This window comes from Corvus hawaiiensis, chromosome 30, assembly GCF_020740725.1.
Source record: "Corvus hawaiiensis isolate bCorHaw1 chromosome 30, bCorHaw1.pri.cur, whole genome shotgun sequence".
NCBI classification, from domain to species: Eukaryota; Metazoa; Chordata; class Aves; order Passeriformes; family Corvidae; genus Corvus; species Corvus hawaiiensis.
Window position 1 is genome coordinate 4,245,236 of NC_063242.1, and position 21,029 is coordinate 4,266,264.

At 40.0% G+C, this 21,029-nt stretch overlaps 1 protein-coding gene across 3 annotated transcripts in view; it reads left to right on the plus strand.

Annotated features, from left to right (window-relative positions):
- Positions 1 to 21,029, plus strand: part of TMEFF1 (transmembrane protein with EGF like and two follistatin like domains 1) — a 112,086-nt gene that overhangs the window by 62,286 nt on the left and 28,771 nt on the right. For all 3 annotated transcript variants that reach the window (XM_048289427.1, XM_048289426.1, XM_048289425.1), the window contains exons 2-4: positions 5,230 to 5,339; positions 9,398 to 9,527; positions 15,760 to 15,786. In XM_048289427.1, coding sequence (XP_048145384.1) covers positions 5,230 to 5,339; positions 9,398 to 9,527; positions 15,760 to 15,786 — 267 coding nt within the window. The remainder of the gene's footprint in view (positions 1 to 5,229; positions 5,340 to 9,397; positions 9,528 to 15,759; positions 15,787 to 21,029) is intronic.

Consider the following 21,029-nt stretch of genomic DNA (forward strand, 5'->3'; position numbering starts at 1 on the left):
TAGATCTTTCCTAGATATTAGGAAGTCCCCAAAATTATGCCTTCTGTTCAGAAAGCTTTCTGTTTTCACCCAGAGCCTGGGTGAAACAGCTCTGTAAGCATTTGCATGACTTCCTGCAGGGATGGCCTTTCTGGACGTACTTTGAAAAGCTGTGGGATGGGACTGAGCTTGTAGATTAAGACATCTAAATGTAAATGTTTATGTATAGATAGGTGTATGTGAGCTAAGTGTCTGAACCAATGTCAGAGTCACCGCAGGTGATGGAAATCTGAAGTGGCTGAAGCCACTGCCAGATGGGGTGCTTGTATGTCTGCATGGGATTGATAGCATTTACAGGAGAATTGTGCAGTTTTGTTCTGAGCTGGCAGCAGGAGGTGGGCAGAGGTATTCCAGGGACATCCGAAATACTTCCCTGGAGGATCTTTTTTGCAGCGCCACTCAAACTCACCTGGTTGAGGTGGGCAGGCTGTCCTTGGGAACCATGGGGGCAGAGGTCCCCATTGTGTGTGTTATCTTTGTTGTGTGGCAAAGGGTGTGACTGGCAGGTAAAGCTTTATTCAAGAGTTCAATTTAAGACTCAGGTTATTACTGTACTTGTCATATGAGCACCTCAGCTTTATAATTCCTCTTATAAGGGAAAGATTTTGTTGGGTGTTTCTTTTTCCCCCCATTAAATTCTCCATTCATTTATAAATAATTTGGCAAAACCAAAAAAAAGGCCAATGACTTGTCCAAGCCAGTCTAGAGTCATAAGGTTGACTCCCAAAACTGAGCAGGTTATAGGTTTTCTGTTAATCAGATTTTGCCTTCTTTGACTGTTTTGTGGTCCTGAGAGCTCATCCAGTCATAACGTCACTATCTCCAGTAGACTCTGTGGTCTCTAACATATCCTTACACAACATAATTTCTCCTGAGCCCTTTTCCAATCCAATGTTGACGCCATTCAGCTGTTCTTACAACTTTGGGGGTTCTATTAAGCTGTAGAGATACAGACTTTTTACGAATTCTCCCAGGTCTCTGTGTGTATGTGTGCGTCTATATATGACCTCCACGAGTGGTCGTGCATCCTAATTTAAAGCTTGGCTTCACAAAGAACAAATTATTTGGAGGACATAAAAGCCTTGCCTTTTCCCTCTAATGCAAATTGTGTAAGTTGCTTCCCCTTTTTTACCAAACCCATAGGTCAAGAGCAAAAAGCAACAAGGGGTCCCAGCACCTCTACTACTTGGAATCTTACCCACAGAAAGAGAAAACAGACAAATAGGCAGGCAGAGAGGGTTTTTTCTCAGGTGTAGCTGCAATATTCACATACTCATTTTCACGTGGGAAAGGTATTTTTTGGTGCCTTATATCCATTCATCATTACTGTGTACTATTGCCAACCCCAGGAGAAACATGAGTTTTGAAAAAGCAAAGTGAACAGATTTGCTCATCTTAGATTTTACTTTATTCTTGAGGTATCCAGATGGAAAAAACATGTTTGATGTACTTAAAGCTACAAATATGATTTCATCTTCAGGTTCAGCATTTTGACACATGTAATTTACCTTATAACAAGAGCCTCAGAGAAATGCATTTTGAGGACACAGGCAAAAAGCCAATCCACAACTACTTGTATTTAGCTGAACTTCACATTCTCCGAAAGGAGTCAAAATAGAGATGGCTTCCTCATTTTTAGTGATGTAACAAATTATCACATAGTGAATTCTTTTCAACAGAGAAAAAAAGACAAACCCAGAAGAGCTTGCTGTGGGTCTTTGCAAGCTCCTCTGTGCCAGTCAGCCCTCACACAACCAGGAAGTGTATTGGCAGAACAGATACTAGCAAATCATTTTTAATACCTCATTTCAGGTCTTTGGAGATTAATTTTATCATAAATTTGGAAGCCTGATTTAATTGCGCTAATTATGTTTTCTGTTGGGAATTGATGGATTACTATCTAGCACATTGTTACTGTGTGTTATGAATCACACTGAGGCTTTCTCTTATTTATACCTGCTGAAAGTCAAGGAAATGAGTTGCAGCAAGCATAAAAGAAACATGCAAGAAATTACCCTAAACCATTTGCTACATGTTCTTGCTCCTCTCATGGATCTGTTCTCACAGTTATGATTCCGTTCTTCTGGAAATAATTGCAGAAACTCCTTTTTAATTCTCTGTCTGTGGGGAATTCACTGAAAAGCGAGCACACTTCCAACATGCAAGACATCTACAATTCCTCTTCATATCACTCTATTAACTTCCATCCACATGTATTCATTTTTGAACTGAATGCTGTGGGTGCAGAAGTAATTATAGCCACCACACTTCTAGGTACTTGTGATTCCATCAGATGTAATCATGCACATGTTGGAGGCTTGATTCTGCTGCTGCTGGAATTTGCCACTGAATGGAATAAGGGATTCAGTGACATCCTGTCATAGAATAAAGTTCATCTGTCATGTTCAAGTGCCAGTCACCAGGGTATCTTGTCTTTTGTACAACTTTGGGAAATCATGTTGTCTCCTGGTCTCTGCATGACCTTTCCTGTTCATTTAATGCCGTAAAGCTTATAATCAGTGTTTATCATTTATATGGAAAGAAAAACAGTCCATGTCTAAAATGACGTAACCATTAAAATCACAGTGTGCTTTCTGTCCTTTTAATTCCTCTTGTGGAATTAAAAAAACCCCCAAAAGTCTCTTTTTCTTGAAGTGAAGGAGGTTCACAAAGGCTGATTTTGCACTGCCATCTTCATATCCTTTCTTATAGTTTTGTTCTGAAATCTTTCCCTTTCTCTCTGCCTTTTGCAGGCAGAGCAATAGCTAAGCTAGGAACAAGTACATCTCGAGTTCAGCCTTGATGCTGAACTGCTATCTGGCCTCTCTTTCTGACCCCACCACGTCCTTCCTCTCTGAAAAAAAGTGAGGTACCTTGCCCACCACTGTGGTGAAGAGGCTCCTTTCTGGGTGTTCATGTGCCCTCTCCACACTGGGGGGAGCACCAATGTTGAGGAAAATTCTGCACTACTCTGCTTAAGCTGTTGGATGTTGTGTAGACTCCCAGAAATTCAAGCAGGAGTTGCAGCTCCTGAGGGGTTTCTTCTGCTGGTCGGGGGCACAGGGTAGGATGTTGCAAAGCACTGAGTCCAGCGTGTTCAGCTGAGCATTGTGAAGGGGGGACCAGCATGTCATTATTTACCTGACCTGATGAACAGAGGATTTTGAAAGCAGTGCATGCTCTAATTTGACTGTATGGTTACTCCTTTTTAGAATTGCATATTCTCAAGTGTGATATCACCTAAAGGTGGACCCTTCTTTCAGATATGACAATCATTTCCCCTTAGTTAATTTTGATAGTTTGCTCATCTTTGTGGAACAGATCTTCATGAGGACAAAGAAAGCACATTTCCTTCAGGAGCGAATTATGAACACATTAAATTGAAAAGCTGCGATGTTCTGTCACGTTACCTTGGTCCCTACAACGCAGCAGTCATGCTTGATAAACAGCGACATTAAGAATAACATTAGAGAACACAGGCACGGGGTTGTGATGGCAACCAGGATATCTATCTGCCCATTGTTATACACATTGCCCTCCTCATTTATGCCTTTGGGAGTGATGGACCTATGGAGGAAAAGAATCAATATGTTTCTCAATTTTTTCTCATGGCTGACAAAAAAATACGTGGATTATAACTGGACTTTCCATTGAGCTGTAATCGTCTAACTTCAGTGCCATGAAGAAGTACATAATTATGCTATGTTAAATATAGAAGCATGGGGCATATGGTAAAAATTATTACAGTAATTACTGTTTGTTTATTTATTTATTTATATAAACCGTATATGTGGGTGTATAACGTTACATAAATGCATAGGAGCAGTTTTCCAGGGTGTCTATCACTGTCATACCAAAGTGCTGCAGCTGCTGTGAGGAGGAGGCTGATTGCCTATTTAAGACTCTAAGTGGCAGCAACGATTATTTTCTTCTGCTTTTGACCTACCTTTCCTCATTTCTGAATGGCTGATGTTCAGTTCTTTCTTTAAGCCAGTTTTCTGGATAGGGCTTGCTTATTAAAAGTCACAGTCATTATTTTAAATCACGCTGCTGTCAGTGAATATCTTTAGTGGATCATGCTTGCTATAGAGTCCTGAAGGCTTATGACTTGAACCATAGCACAGACACCTTTGAATGATATCCTCTGATTTCACTGCAAATTTAACAGTGCCAGGGGATTTTTCCAGAGCCCTTGGTGTAATTTTCACCTTTTCATTGGAATCGATGGTACCAGCACTGTTCCCACACAGCCTGATGAGGTCACATTTAGGTAGACACTGACCACATCCATTATCCCACCTGTGCTTTCTTTTGCTCTCTCTCCTAGATATAGTTCAAGTCAAATACTTATTTCAAAAGAATGTATTTATTCTCTTTTAAATCTAGCCTTGGACTGTGATGTCCAGAAAGAGCTTGAAGCCAGTTAGGTGACCTTTGTGCTGGAGCTAGTGCCTATGCAGTTGGTGTGTAAAGCCCCTTGGTTTCCCTCTTGCCAGCTGTGCCTGTGCTGCAAGCTTACAGTGACAGGAGCTGCCATTTGTGCTCCATATTCTTATGCAGGAGCTAAGACACAGATCTCTGGTTCATTACTCTGGCTCCTACAGTGCAAGCAAATTGAAATAGTTCAAACACAGTTGGATTTATTTTTAGTCTGAAGGATAACAATGTGGCCATGGCAGACTCTGGAAAACCAGGCAGAGAAATTCTGATGGTTTAGCTTTTCTACTTCCTCAGGACCTTTGTCAAGAGTAAAGCAAAAAGAGGTAGCAGGTGAGAAACATGGGCTATAACCTATGTTAAGCTCCTGAATCCTGCTAGAAACAACTTCTGTAAGAGAAAGGTTTTATAGTGGGGCATCCCCATCAGGGGAAACATGGGAGAGCCTTTGGGCAGTATAAACACATCCTTTCTCTGTATCTGTTTATTTGGTGAATCAGCACTCAACCATAACCACTCTGCCAACCAGGCAAAGCTGCCTCTGGGGAGCAGGACCTGCCTCTGGAGAGGAGCCCAGAGGCAGGACTGAGCCCATGCAGGGCAGCCTGGGGAAGAGCTCTGGCATTTTTCCTTTGATTTCTATATGGGAGAAAGGCAGCAGGGGTGCTCAGAGGGTTTAAGGACAATGCAGTCCTCAAAATGACTCATCTTAAAATTTTTTTATTGTCTTCTTTTTCTATTTTTTTTTTGCAGAGTTAAATGTAAGGGAATCAGATGTAAGAGTGTGTGATGAATCATCATGTAAATATGGAGGAGTGTGCAAGGAAGAGGGCGATGGCTTGAAATGTGCGTGTCAGTTCCAGGTAAGGGCTGCTCACCTTTTTGTTTGCTGTTTCTGACAAATCTTTCAGGTGTATTGAAGTATTTGTAGAGTCACCACTTCAAAAATTCCACTCAGCAGCAGGCTGATGGAGTCTAACCATAAGCTCCTTTTTCAATGGCACTGATTGGATCAGATAATAGCAGGGTCCCCAGTGATCATAAAGCTTATGAATTAAAACAGTGAATTAGTCCTGCTCAGGAAAAAAAAATTGATAAAAATGTCTTCTGAACTTTTAAAAAGAAGTAAACAGCAAGTTCAATTAGCATTGTCAGTTTTTGAGACTTTAGTTTACAGTCTTTATAACTATCATGGTAATCTTCCCCACCCCCACTCCTGCCACCAATTTTTTTAGAGAAAAAGCAGTACAGCAGTTCTTTCTTTCCACAGTTTATAGCAGAACAAATGTATCAAATATTATGTACAGGATTCATGGTAAAACTGGAAGAGCTGGCACTGTTATCAGCAAAACCTGGAGTGGGCTGTCTTTCAGTGTTTTAAAAATAATTTGTATTCTGTTTCCAATAAATAATAAATCAAGGGGAACCAAAATAGCAACAGTGTGTATATGATCTTACACTGGTTTTGGATTCCACTGTTTCAGAGCTGGCTTTCGATAGGGTGCAGTTTACCTATGCTGGGGGCATTGCTCCAACTGCCTTTTAAAGGCAGAAAAAATTCTTATGAGAAGAGGTTTCTTCATCTGTCTTCAGTCTGTCTGTAATATTTATTTATGAAAAATAGTAAAATCAAAGCTCAGTAATGATTAAAAATAAAAAAAGGAAAATAAATACAACCCTAGGATAGCCAAAGGTTTCATTTATTGTCTGTGGGTAGTAAATTTTGTGACTTCCTAATATCCAGGGCGTGGAGACATAAAAAGACAGAACTAGTCTGTGTGATAAATTGTTACTTTGTTTTGAAGAGCTGATTAAAAAAAAAAGAAGTATAGTTTTTAGGCTACTTGCATGTTTTCTTGTACTTCTTGAAAAATTTACTCTATACTCTTAGGAAAGAAGTCTAAGGATGAGGAGAAGGTATTGTGTTTTTCAGACGTAGAAACTTTAAATTCTTCCTGTTACTCCTGAACTTAATTGAGCTTACTCAATTTGCTGCAACTAGCAGCACCAAAATATTCCAGGCAACAAACACCCAGCCCAAACTGTTAGGTCCTTCACATGCAAGACTATTTGAGAGCTAGCTAATTTTTTTCTGACATTGCAAGTCTTTGAAAGGAAAACAGACACATTTGTGTACAGTGGTTCAGCTGAAGTGGCACTGAAAGGAAGATGTGGGAATATCAGCCTGTTCTTCCTGAAGTGTGTTTCCTATTCATCACAGCTACAACAGAGCTGGATAACTGTGCCTCTGGTCCTATCCAGCAAGGTATTTCGTATGTTGCTAAAACTGCAATTTTTAGAAAAATGTGCCCTAACAAGAGAGTTGCAAAATTAAATTGGTCTGGGATCCAGGTTGTGGTCAGATAAGATGTTCCTGCTGGAGGGAAATCACAGAATCCCAGAATATGCTGAGTCGAACGGGACCCACAATGATCATCTGATCCAATTCCTGACCCTGCATAGCACCATCCCCAAGAGTCACACCATGTACCCGAGAGCACTGTCCAAATGCTCCTTGAACTCTGTCAGGCTGGTGCTGTGACCACTTCCCTGCCTGAACACTCTCTGGGTGAAGAACCTTTTCCTGATATCCAACCTAAACCTCCCCTGACACAACTTCAGGCCATTCCCTTGGGTCCTGTCACTGGTCACCACAGAGAAGAGATCAGTGCTTGCCCCTCCTCTCCCCTTCACGAGGAAATTGTAACTGCAATGAGGTCTGCCTGACAGAGGGGTGTTTTGGGGAGCAGAGCGGCACAACTATTCACAGCCACCCCTGAACTGAGGCCAAGACTGGCACAAACTTCCTTCAGATTGAGGGAAATGGATGACAAATTTCAACTTGTTTGAAACAGCTATAGTGTCATGGCAGCAAGAGCTCTGCAGGCTGAAAGGTCTTTTGCTGTATTTTGGATAAGTTTTACAAAACCTGAATGAAAATCTGATCAACATCTAGTGAGTGCATTAGGAACCAGTGGGGGAGGTAAGATGGGGTGAGGTGGGGTGAGAAGAGAGAGAGACATCATGGGGCTCTCTTTCAATCTCAGTCAGAAAGACTTGACAACAATCAGTTTAATAAAATAACAGCTTCAGTAAGACAGAATAGGAAAAGGAGCAAAGTGACAATGAGCAAATCTTACAACCCATTCAGATGTTGGGAACTCTGAAATCACACAGCACTGGATGAAGCTCGGAAGGATTTTCCCATGGCACCCTGCGCTGAGCAGATCTTGCCCATGAAGAGATGCTCTCCATTTTGGTCATTTGAGGTATTAGAGGACTTCCTCACAAGAAAACAACTTTACTCCTAAAGGACGCTCGCAGGAGAACTTTTGGCTGTACTGTACCAAATCACTAAAGGCTTACCAAACTAAAAAAGGAATCCCTTCACTTTTCATTTTCAATCCTCGGGATGAAAACCTGCAAATTTAAAACATCACACAGAGACTTAAGGAGAATGGAACATTATCTATTGAACAGAGAATTATCTATTGAAAAGTATTGTCCCGCTCAGGAGTTGCCTAATTATTCTCTAGAAATGGCTGTTCAGTATGGCATGTGATAGGACTGATGGCTGTGGTTGAGTGTCTGAGAGCTACTTACTATGGGAAAGTATTACAAAACTGTTAGAAATAATTTTCAGAGCTGTCAACATGATTTATTTCTGTCAGTACCTGTTTAGTTCATTCTCAGTTGGTCATCTATGGCAGGATGACAAAGGATTGGAGAGTAATACCCTTAAAAATTATGTTTTAACAATTGAATATTTTGACCTTTATGTATGCCAAAGCACAAAGAAACTGTTGTGCGAGAGACTCTCATTTGGAATTTGGATAAGAAACTCTTGTACTTTTAAGTCATTTTAGCTTAGTTAGTATTGTTTCTGCTTGCAGTCTGATGGGTTGAACTACACCAGTTTAATCATAAACTTTATGTGGTTAAAAAATTTCTTGGCCACTGTATTTCATCATTGCTTCTTGGTTTTTGTTTTTGGTTGGGTTCTTTTTACATTGGGGTGTTGAAGATGGAAAAAGCGTCTGACATTACAGTTACCACTGCACCCCCAAACAGGGAAATATCTCCTTTTCCATGCTGTGAAGCTGGGTTTGGGTCTCCAGTTCAGCAGGAAGTCGTGCAGCACTCTCAGATGTTAGGCAGATTGGTGGTCCCAGGATTTCAATGCACATTATGCATTTTTATAATCCATCTCCCTTAGAATTTAAGAAAACAGCAAAATACAGGCAGCTTCTGCAAAAGCTATTCTGAATGATAATTCTTCCTTTCTACCTTTCCTTCTTTTTGTTTGTACCAAATTCTACTAACTTTAAGATTTAAATTTTTCAGTGTAGTAATAAAAAAGCATTATTATGGTTGTTGACCAAGAAAAGGCTCATGATGCTCTTGAATTTAATGAGAATGGTGATTGTTTTCCACCTCCTTTGAAAGAATGTTCTGAACAAAAAGGTCAACAAATCTCCCTTTAAGCACTGTTCTCCTTAAATTCTCCTTTGCTTGGTTTCATCCCCCTGGGCCTAGTCATACTTTCTTGTATTATCTTGAAGAAGTTTTCTCCTTCCTCAGTGTTCATCCTTCAAATACTTCTGGATGCCTGGCATATTCCCTCTAGCCAGTAAAAAGTCCCACCATAGTTATTTTGTGCTTTTAATCTTTCCTACTGAATTCCTATGTTCAGTCCATGTGGAGTTAGACTATTATTTCAGTGATCCAAGAGGAATACATATAGTAATACTGAAAAACTAATATATTTCAAATCTTTCTTTAGCAAAAAGAGTTATAAGTTGCTGTTGGTAACACAACTATCTTCATGTTATTATGTTATTATATTCATGTTATTAATATGCAGTTGAGATTAATCACTTGATTTCTGTATGACTGGGTTATTTTATAATTTCTTTTCCAGTGTCACACAAACTATATTCCAGTTTGTGGATCAAATGGAGACACTTACCAAAATGAATGCTTCCTCAGGAGAGCTGCTTGCAAGCACCAGAAAGAGATAACAATGGTATCAAGAGGACCTTGTTATTCAGGTATGTAAAACATCATTATGTGTCACTAATGAATGATGTTTTATGGTTAGCTCTTTAGTTTTGCCCTTAATTCCAGCAATTAAAATTTTGGTGCTTTTCATAGAATGAAATAATGTGGAAAGCCCAAGTCCTCTTTAGGAATAGAACCTTTTGTTAGATAAGAAGTCTGCTATATCTTCTGATATGCTAACAGATTAATAAATAAACATTACAAGTTGAAGTACTTTATCTGGGAAAATAGATTATGAATGCTTCTGTGGTGTTTATAGAGGAGCCTTGATATTCATCAAAAGGCTTTCAACAAATTTGGAGCAGACTCCAAATTAGCCATTTCTTTAGGACTTTTATTTTTTGGATATAAAGAAATAGTGTGACATCCAGCAAGTGACACTGATCATCCTGACCGCTGCTCTACCTGTATCCAAGGCATCATTTTCAGGTCATTACACTGAAGATATGCAAAACTGACAAAATCATTCTACCTGACCTTTCTAATGCACTAGCCTTTTTTGTCTTTCCACACACTTAAAGCATAGATTTTCCTCATCTTTCAAATACATGGGGCAGGTTTTCTCTGTCTTGAATATTGCAACATGCTCTTTGACAGGGAAACTTTAGCCACCAGAGGTGTTCTGAACCTCTGAGTAGATTCAAAGCTGGTGAGACCAGACGCATGGCTGGCTTTCTCTGAGTGAATAAATAACTCAGTAGTGCCAACAACTGCAATCTTTGGTACATAAATAAGACACAGAAAATATGAAGTTGTGGGACATCCCTCATCTTTGGATACAGAATAGCTACTCAGATTAATCTAAACAAAGTTACATCTATATGGTAGCCAAAAGCGTGACCATGGGTCAGATGCACACTCCTTGCTAACTTTATGTTGGTAATTGCAGTGACAATTTAGAGTTATCAGGCCTGGAGCTCACTGGTAGCTACAGCATCTTATCTAGAAATTAGAGTAAATGCACGTGCAGGATACCTAGTCCAAGCCCTTGCTGCTGCCAGTCCCAGTTACCTCATTTAAATGCAGCATGTTTCACACCAGCTGCTCTAAGGCCTTTGACTGCAGCACACACCTATACTGAGGTCTGCTCATGTTTACTGAGGTCCAAAACAATCTGTGTTTTTGGTCCTAATACAGAAGGAAGCCCATGTTTTGTGCCCAGCTCAGAAGCATAATTCCAGCATCCCTCAGGCAGATGACTGAATCTGCTGCCTTTCCCAATCTCCCACCTGTAAATTATGTGCAGATTCAGCAGAAAGAGGAAAAAAATGAAATCCAGTTTGGGAGGACTCACATATTACTATAACAACACCAATAAATATGAAGGTTTGAACTGAGGATGTATAAGTAAATGTTAAAGTATAAATATTTTTTAATTTCATGCCCTAATCATTTTACTAAATGGACACACAGCATGAAGGTTTCTTTCTCTCACTCAAACAAAATTCTAGGATAATGTTTTCGGAACAACAAAAAGTGTATGTTTCTATGTGCATTCTACTCTACCAAGAAAAAGAAATTTCAAAATGAAAAATCGATTCTTCTCAACCTCAGTTTGCTGTCAGCTAATTACTACGTTATTCAGCTAGTATGGGATTGTTTTTTCAACCTTCCTCTCCTTTTCTTAAAGTCCTCCATAAAACCCAGGAAATGCAGCATAATTTTTAGCACTTAGTGTAGCAGATTAAGAAACATGCTGAAACACAGTGCTCCAGAAAGTACTGAAAACACATTTGTGAAACTGAGGTTGTGATTCAGGCTGCATACTGCACTTACACTGGTGCAACTTTAAGTGCCTCAGCAGAGCTCCACTAGAACAGTACCTGCTGCTCCTTGAGTGTCTGATGTGCTTCAGGTGGCGTGAAAATATTGGATGATAAAAGCCATCATCCAGAACCTCTCCATGCCCTGCCAAGATGGCAGCATATTTGTGCTCTTGATCTGTTACATGTATAATGGAGAATCAGATACTGAAATGAAAAAATATTTTGTAGACCCCCATAAATTTTCACTGGGTGCCTTTGAATTTGCTATTACAGTGCTTTGTTCTAGGGCATCATTGGGAGACAAGTATAGATTCACTGGTCTCCTATCAGAGTTTTGTTTTTCAAAGCAAAGCTTCATCCTGGCAGGATGCACCCAAGACAATAGGATGAAATTCCTCCTTAGTGTTGTAACAACTGTTTAATATTTAAAGTATATCAGACTTCTGAATCTCATACAGGAATGAAATATTTCCCATTTGCTAGGGATTGATACCTCCTGTAGCTATGGCACTGGAACAGACTATACTGAGTGATTTAGTCACTAAATCATTATTCTGTTTCTTGCCAGGTAATATTTTGGTTAAATTTTACAGACATAGGTGATTTGCAACATATTTATTTATTTTGTTTGTTGGAAGGCTGTCAGAGTTTCAAGATTCTAAAATAAGCAGTGTTTAAAAAAGAGTCAATTATAGGTGCTTTAGGAATAAACAAAATGCAAGTTTTGACATTAAAAATGGTTGTTTAGAGAAATGAAAGAGAATGTATGGTTGAAATTTTGAGTCTGCATATACAGGTTTTAATACTGATTTTGACTGCTGCCAGATTTATATTATATGCACATGAAATTGTAACCACACAGTGATGTAGTACTTGATTAAACTTGCAGTTTCTCAATGTACTGTATATATTTTAAAGCCATAGTCCATTGTTTTCTGTTGGGATTTCTAAGTTTAAAAAAAAAAAAGGAGAATAAAGCTATTTGCAGAAGTAGAAACAGACACAGGAATTATTCTCTTAGGAGTGGCTTATAGAAGGGTCTGCTTGCTTAAAATTTGTTAGTGGACTGTTTGCCCTTCTGTTTGTACTTAGCAGTTTGGAGCTGCTGCCCTAAATGGGGAAGAGATGGGTTCAATTTTCATGCCAGTTTGAGTTAAAAGCCATCCCTCCTGAATGAGAGAGGCTGAAAGAGTTTTTGGGTTTGGGGAGTTTTTCTGCCTCTGCACCAAAGCAGACCCACAGTACAGAAATGGCTCCTGTTCAGAAAGAACAAAAAAGGAGACTCTGACTGTAGCTGAGTGCTTACAGCATCCAGATGCTGTGTCAGATCCAAGTCCTTCTTTGTGTATTTTATCCAGAAACTCCTTCATGGATAAAAGCAGCTCGCAGCGGAAGCCTGTATATTTGTGTATTAGCATATTTTTATAGAATCATGGAACGGTTTTGTTTGGAAGGGACTTCAAAGATAATCCAGTTCCCACCTCATGGCCCTGGGTATAGATATATTCCATTAGACCAAGTTGTTCAGAGCTCCATTCAGCTGGGCCTTGAACACCTTCAGGGATGGAGCATCCACAATTTCTCTGGAGTGCCAGTGCCTCACAGTAGAATTTCTTTCTAATATCTAATCTAAACCTACTGTCAGCTGGAATCCATTCCCCTTTGTCCTGTCACTACATCCCTTGCACAAAGTCCCTCTCCATCTTTCTTGTAGGCTCCCTTCAGGAACTGGAAGGCTGAAATTAGGTCACCCCAAAGCCCCATCTTTTCCAGGCTGAACAAACCCAATTCTCTCAGCCTTTCTTCACAGGAGAGGTGCTCCATGCCTCTAATGATCTTGATGGTCCTTCTCTGGACTCAGTCCAATAGGTTCGCATCCTTTCTGTGTTGGGGACCTGTGAGCTGGATGCAGCATTCCAGGTAGAGTCTCAGGAAAGTGGAGCAGAGAAGGAGAATCCCCTCCCTCACCCTGCTGGCCACACTGCTTTGGTTGCAGCCCAGGACACCTTTGGCTTTCTGGGCTGCCAGTGCACAGTGACAGTTCATGTCCAGCTTCTCATCCACCAGCATTCCCAAGTCTTCGTCCGGGCTGTTCTCAATCTTTATAAGTCTACTTGAAAAAGGGTGGCTTAAGTAAAGGTAGAGGTCAATCACTCCTTCTCTAATTACTGACCAGTGGCTGGGGGAATGCTGTTTGTGCCCAGCATCTTCACCTGTTTGGGCATCTTTCTTGACAGATCTTGGTGCATGAAGGCAACTTTTGAAAACCCTGAATTCATTAAGGGCCTGAAAAGAGCAGGGCTGCTTGTCCAAGTAAGCTGGAAAAAAATGCTACTCTTTTAACCAGCAGCTGCCTGGGAAAATCTAGCCAAGGCTCAGGGAAAAAAACAAGCAGGAACACTGGCTTAGTTTAGCATGGTTACCCTGGAGACTAGCATCCTAGCACAGCTCCCAGGGAAAAGTTGAAAATGATACAGTGTTCTAGAGGATTACACTTCTTTTTCTTTTTAATCGCTTTTTGAGAACTGAAAGTCCAGAGAAGTGGAAATGAATCTATCTTGCTGCTATGATGTCCTGCCAAGTGGACTTCATGTATATCAAGCCAATGATCTATAGAGAGGGGTGGTCTGAGCATCAGCTCTATGATTTACAGGGCACTCTCCATGTGTGTGGCTGTACCAGCCCTGCCCCACACACACAGGACACAGCCAGAGCCCCTCAGCTGGGGCTGAGCAGCATTTCTCACCTTAGGGCTGAATGCACAGGGGAAAACAGTCAAGGGAGTGGGAGTTGGAAACAAAAATATGGAACAAGTCAAGCTTCTTTGAGACATTTTACCCTTTGTCTTTCATATGAGTTACATGTTGGACTTGCTCCTGTTTGTATGTCAGCTTCCTCTCCCCCAAAACAGCTGATGACACAATTTCACCACTGCAAATAAGCCTATATATTAACTCATATAAGTAAATTATACTCCTTCAAGTTTCTTAATGAAGCAATACTGCATCATAAGGCATATTTCTCAGTGACTCAACAACGACATTTTATATGGGATTGTCTGCTTTGTCAGTAAAGTGGGTCACTATCAATGGAAAAACAAACCTGCCTGTTTTTGCACTAATTTCTGTAAGGTAAGAAGCTTGGCCTGTTAGACACCAAGTAGTGGCATAGGAGAAAAGAAAGGAAAATTAAAGTGAAAGAAAAACAAATCTCTATTCCTGATACTCCATGTGACAGGAGATTATTTTCAATGTGTGAAGTGACCCAGTAACGTGGAATTTCACACTTTCATCCACGCACTAGAGGGAATTATTCTTAGAAATACAGCTCCTTAAAGAAAAGCAGGGGAGGGAACTGAGCAAACAGAGCGTTTGGTTTTTCCTCTGATGTGAACAACGACCTCATGTGTGGAGGAAGTAAGATTCCCACTCCTCTCTCTGTCTGGCCTCCTTCTTCTTTCAGTTTTTTGCAAATAAATTCAGCTGCCTTCTCCATCACCAAAGCAGGCATGAAAGGAGAGATGTGGGATGAGCAGAGTGTGTGCTCTGCTCCTCTCCTCAGCTTCCAGAGAAGCTAATCTAATGGGAATGGGGAACAATTCACAGAGAGTAGTTGCCATTCCATTCTCTCCTCTCCTCCTCCTTTGAGCAGGAAAGACAGGAAGTTTTGTGACTCAGAACATGTGTTTGAGGGCTTGTCTTTACTGCCGTGCAAGCTGAAGCCTGTGCAGAGTGCTGCCCAGCAGGATGTGCATGCAAAGTCCCTAAACAGCTCCGCAGTGCTCTGAAGTAGAGTTAGTTGGCCGGGGGTGGTGAAGAAGCTCAAGTCCTGCTGACACTTGAACTGCTAATGCAAATGGGATCCAGTCGAAAGCTGTCACTCCTCAGATGCTAATCCAGTCAGTCAAATGTCAATGAAATAACTATGCCATTAGAGCATCTTTATGTGAAGTGACTGACGCAGCTGAGAGAAGCTATTTTGTCATTAGATTACTTAAATCAGCTTTACTTGGAGGATTAGTTTTCTTCTGGAGGTACTTCTGCAGTCAGGTGATCAATGTGTTACTCCTTGAAGTACCATTCCCAGGGCTAGAGGGTAAGGAAAAATAAACATTCCCAAAATCGGACTTTGTACTCTTCATGTCTTTTGGGTTTAACAAATTTTAATCTCTAGCAGTTGAAAAGAGGCTAGGAAAGCAATTTAGTTTCAGTATTGAATAATGCTGTTCCTTGAGTAACATCTTGACAGGGAAGAGAGACTCGGGCACAGTGAGTATGGATAGACCATATTAGAGGATGCCAGACCTTATGTGGGATGTTTGTTTTTACAGCTGGCTCATGAAATATAACATCTGTGTCATGTTTTACAGTGACAAGTTCCTGAACAAACAGCTGCTCCTGGAGCAATATTTTCATTTGCTTTCTTGTTTTTTTCTCCCCCTCTGTTTCTTTTTCAGATAATGGCTCTGGGTCAGGAGAAGGAGGTGAGTACCAAACTTTGCTTATATTTGCTTTTGGCCTTTCTTTTTAACTAATGTGTGTCAGTTTTATACACATAATATATACACATGGCTACTGTATACCACATGAATTGTGGGAAAATTATGGCACTTAAAATAAGCTTTAATGTCGCAGTGTTATTGGACCATCTCAGAACAGTACTGGTAGAGGAATAGGTTGTAGTGTGCATTTGACCAATATTGTTGTTTCAGATTTGACCTATATAATTTTTAATTTGTTACCAGCAATATAGTGCAATATTTAGATCCCTATTTCACCTGTATTTCTCTCCAGAAAATGTCCATTCACAATAAATTTCTTACAATGCTTTTCCTTGCATTCATTTCCTTCACGTCTAAAGTATCTAGTTAGTTATTACCTTATGCTTGGTAAAGCTTGTTGCCTAAAATATATAAAAATTGCATTATGATATCTGTTTATATAAAATATTTTACATGTTTATGTTCAAAGCTGTATATTCAAAGAGGGAATGTAGCACAGCTGGTAGTGGTAGAACTGCTCCTATCTTTCAACATATCTTAATCTTCTTCCAAGGATTAAAAAAAGATTATCTTAATTCTGTCTTTGATATTACTAGCAAGAATACATATAGAATGAAAAATGTGAGACACAGATATATATACAGACACAGAAAAACTGTTTTGCTTTTAGGCTTTGGTAGTATTAAGAAGGTGTTGCATTTCATACTGATGGCACTGAGTTTTAAAGTACTGTAAATCTTGTATAGTTATATGAAAATGTGTTTTTGTGGAAAACCATCAATGGCATCACAGTGTAACTAAATGTAACAGCTACCTTTTCAAAAATCAGGAGCTAGCTGCCTCTTTTTTCCTGTATGGAGGTGAAGGGGAGGCATTTCCCTCCCCCTTAATAAGATGCTATCAGTAAATTCCTGGGCTGCTGCTAGGACAGGGCCATTCTCACCTTTGTTTGTTTTGGGGCACTGTCTGAAGGAAAAATTTTCTGCTCAAACATTTCCTCTTCTTACCCCACAGGTGACTTTTCTGGTGCTTCACACTCTTTCCCCAGCTCAGTTTGCTTCTCTTTTCCCCTTTGTTAACAGGAATAACCCAGTTATTCCTGGGTTATTTTTTAACTGGGAATAACCCAGTCTGTTATTCCACTACAGATGCTCCCTGCAAGCTGAGCTTTCTGGCCTTGGTACTGCTATGCAGTTCTTGCAGGAGACAGATGACAGTAATTTGGTTCATGTTTCACTTTTACTTTTATAACAGTTTTAGAAAAATTTGAATGCCGTTGAGATTAGTTGGGTTTGGGTTTTTTCAGTATTTTCCAGATGCATACAAAAATCCCGTTTAAAGTCCCTTGTAATTGTTACTGTGTTGGTTTGGAAGAGATTGGCAGCCAACTGATAGATGTCAGGATTTTTTGGGTAGCTTTATGAGCAGTTTGGAAAAGCATAGGCCAGAACATGCTGTGTTTTGTTGTCTGCTCACTGGAGAGGTGAAAGGTTCACATTCAAATACACTTGTTGCTTGATTTGAGGCAGGAGGCTGAACCCAAATCTACCTGTGGGGATAAGAGAGGCTCAAATGGGTTTCCCTTTGTCATTGCTGTTCTTTTTGTTCTCACTTGAAATGTTCATTGAGCCTGGGACAAAGAGATGGAGAGGAAGGATTCGTGCTATGGAAAGTCTTTGCTAGCTGGGGCTCAGCATGCCAGTGTACCTGAATTATTTATGCAAAATTGAATGCCATAGGCTTAGGAGGTTTGGTGGTCCCTTGATACCCTGCAGAAGTAGTTGGTGTGGGAGGTGGAATATGTAGATTCAGTTCACTTCAGGCATAAAGAATTGAATCTGGTTCCCTTGGCCCCAGGTGAGTTTCTGCACTGCCTGGGTATTGAATTAAGAAGGAACAATGTACCTACTCTGTCCTCCAGCAGTTTTGTGACATTAGCCCTTCTTTTATTGGGGTTTCTTTTGAGTGCCTTTGGGCCAACTGAAATGTTCCTTCTTCTGTTCAGTATGAAAACAGTTGGGTTTAGTTCTCAATTTTAGGTTAAGAAAAAGAAAATTTAAACAATGAGAAATTGAATATCCTGCTTGGCTCTTCTTCCTTTTTTTTAAATACATCGGAGGCTATTTGTGACACAGTGAATTATTCCTGTCCCTGTGCATCTTCCTCGCTGAACTGGGTGTTGAGTAATACTTCTGTGGGACAGTTGGTTAGTCTTCAGCATGTTGAGTCATTTTCTGTGTCTGAAAGCAATCCTTCAAAGGATGGAATCCACTGTTGCTTTGGTTATTGAACTCTGCTCTGGCTGAAAATTCAAGGATACTTTCATATCTGGAATTTGTTTTGGTCCATAATTCAAGTAGCTGTAAAAGTGTGACATGAAATCATTAAAACCCAAAAGGATTTATTGCAATTTAAAGGAATTTAGAATTAAAACCAAACTTCTAGAAGAGTGATGAACATACTGAGGATGGAGATGCATTGTTTAGAATCCAAACAAGAAGAAAGGATAAGAACCCAGGCAGAGGGTAGAGGTGCTCTACAATGCCCTCCACAGTCCTGCCTCCCTGGTTGTTTCAGCTATGGGACTGTCTGCTGCAGAACTGCATCCTGGCCCAGCCTTCTCCATTTCCTTTTGGCGGAACTCAGGATATACTGAGATATAATAATCACCCATGCCGGAATGTTTAATCTCATACTCTTGGATAAGGGTGCTCCAATGGGAACCTAATTCCCTGGGGAGCCTCTGTGCCCTACCGGTTAGGTACAGCTACTGCTTGGAAGCACAAGGAACCTTCAAGGGAGGTGGAAAAATGCAAGGATGAGAGAGAACCAGCAAGCAAGCAAACATACTGGCTTAGAGACTTGTGTTTTCTTCCTAGGATTTGCATTTCCAGATGTTGATCACAGAATCAGTGTTCACTGTGTTTCTTAAACATGCAATTAGTGTGATTGTGTATGCACCAGTGATGCTTGCACACATGGAATGGATGAGCACAGCTGCTTGTGTGCATTCAGGAAGCATCGCAAGTGCTGTGCAGATGCCCTGCTTGCTTGCTGGTGGATTTTTAAGAAAGTACTGGGAAAGCACCAGAGTTGTGTTTTTCAGTTGCTATAGCTCTGCCTGAGACAGTCTCTACTGCTGAAATAAGCTGTTGGCCTCATGTTTATTTAAGATTTGTGCTACTGATTCACACTGTTCTTTTTCATTATCTGCATTTCATTGCAGAACAATCTCATTAATGATTCTGAGACCTGACTGCATGCAGATTCTCCCTCCTACTCCAAAACTGTATGATGTTAATGCATTCATTTCTACGTTAAGAAAAAAAAAAATAGATTTAGAAACAATTCAAAAATCCAGAAAAGTCCTCTTCCTCAAAGTTAGTTTCAGACAATATCTTCCCTTAGAAGTCATCATGTGCTACAAGAAAAAACAACTAAAGACCGTGGAACTACTGGTTCAGGTTCTCCACAAATCATGTTTACTGCTAAAAAGATACTAGGTTTTAGGAAAAGAATTAAGAGTGGGAGAATTTTTTCAGCATGTCTGAATGAGATGAAGCAATATAATTTTTAAGGATGACACAATTGTCTAGTTGCCCTCTGACATTCTGAATGAGCTAGTTCCATTTCTATGCTCTGTTAGCATTGATTTGTAATAAAATTACCCATTTTTCTAATTTCAGAAGTCTGAAACTTCAATTAACATAATAAAAATTGTAGTTATGAAACCAAGCAGTAGGTCATTTGTGGCAATGGGTATCCCAAGCCACTTCTAAGAAGAATATATGAATGTTAATTCAGAAATGAGAGAAATTTCAAAACCCTCAGTATTCTACCATTATGTTTCACCCCTGCAGAAGGCAATGTCAGAGAGCAGAGACTCAGACTTTAAAGAGTTGCTTAGCTGGGGTCATGGCTGAAGATGGTGGGATCCTTTAAACTTGCATCTAAGATGTGGGCTTCTCTCTCTATTCTCATATGAATCATTCTGCATTTTCCCTGTTCTGAAGAATACAGTCATAAAATTAGGCCCTTTGTTTAATCAATGTTTTGTTAGAGTTTGGGGCAGAACTGGGGAAGGAGCAGGTACAGACTCAGATTTGTGTTCATCTCCGCCTGTTGTAAATTGCAACACTATTTGACCTGCTGGATGTATTTCCACAACTTGTAGATTGGAGCACAAAAAATGATTCTCAGACTGTCACATGTGCATAAAAAGGTAGATTGCCAGCTCACAGCTGTGAGTTTGTGATATAGTAAGGCCTTTGCAAGAATGCGTTGAAAACCATCAGCATTTGTTACATACACCATGAAAGAGCTAACAAATGGTAAAGGCTTTTCAAGCCAGCCTCTCAGAAACAAATCACTGTCCTAGAAGAGGCAGGTTCTGTGCTCTAGTAATCAGCCAACAAGGGTGAGATTTCTAAATGTCCTACTATGCCCATAACATTAATTTTTAATTCGTTTTGTTCAGTGTTTGTCTGTGTACCTGAGCAAAATGCCCTTTTGATATTAAAAAAGTTGTAATGGTAGTTAGACAGATGGCACCCAATCATTTCAGCCTTTTCAGCTAAGTAAATAACATGCTTGCAATACATATAGCTAAGTTAATTATTATGAAAATAATTTGTTTTGAATTTCTAATCCGGCTGAAATTTAATAGCTGAAGTATCTTGTGATGAACGTCTAGCAGATTGCATTTAGTAATTAATAAATTGATATACAGTATGTGCTTTTTAGCAGGCTGCCATCTGTTCCTTCCCCTCACTGGGGACAACACTTATCCAGTAATTGTCACACAGTCAGGGTGGAATAAACACATACAATTTAGAGCCTCGAATATTTTCTATTTTAATTTGTAATAGTGCTACTGATTTGTTTTAATGTATTTTAATATGACTTGCGGAAACTTGACGGTGATTAGCACCCTGGATAGGAGGTAGCATCACGTCTTTTACCTATTTAATGGTGTGTGACTTAGAAAGATTTAAGTGCGGGTTCCATCACGTGGCTTGTCACTGAGTATCACTTTAGCTGCAAATAGCCCTATATATTTCTGTCAAGATCCTACTCGATGCAGGTAAAATTAACACTGAAATAAAACAAGCAAGAATTGCTGTTTTTTCAGCAAAGGTTCATAAAGGCAGAGGCGAAGGGCCTGAATGTTCAGGCATTGTGTTTGTGGAGACTTATTCTAAGTAGGTTTTTCAGGGATGTTGGAG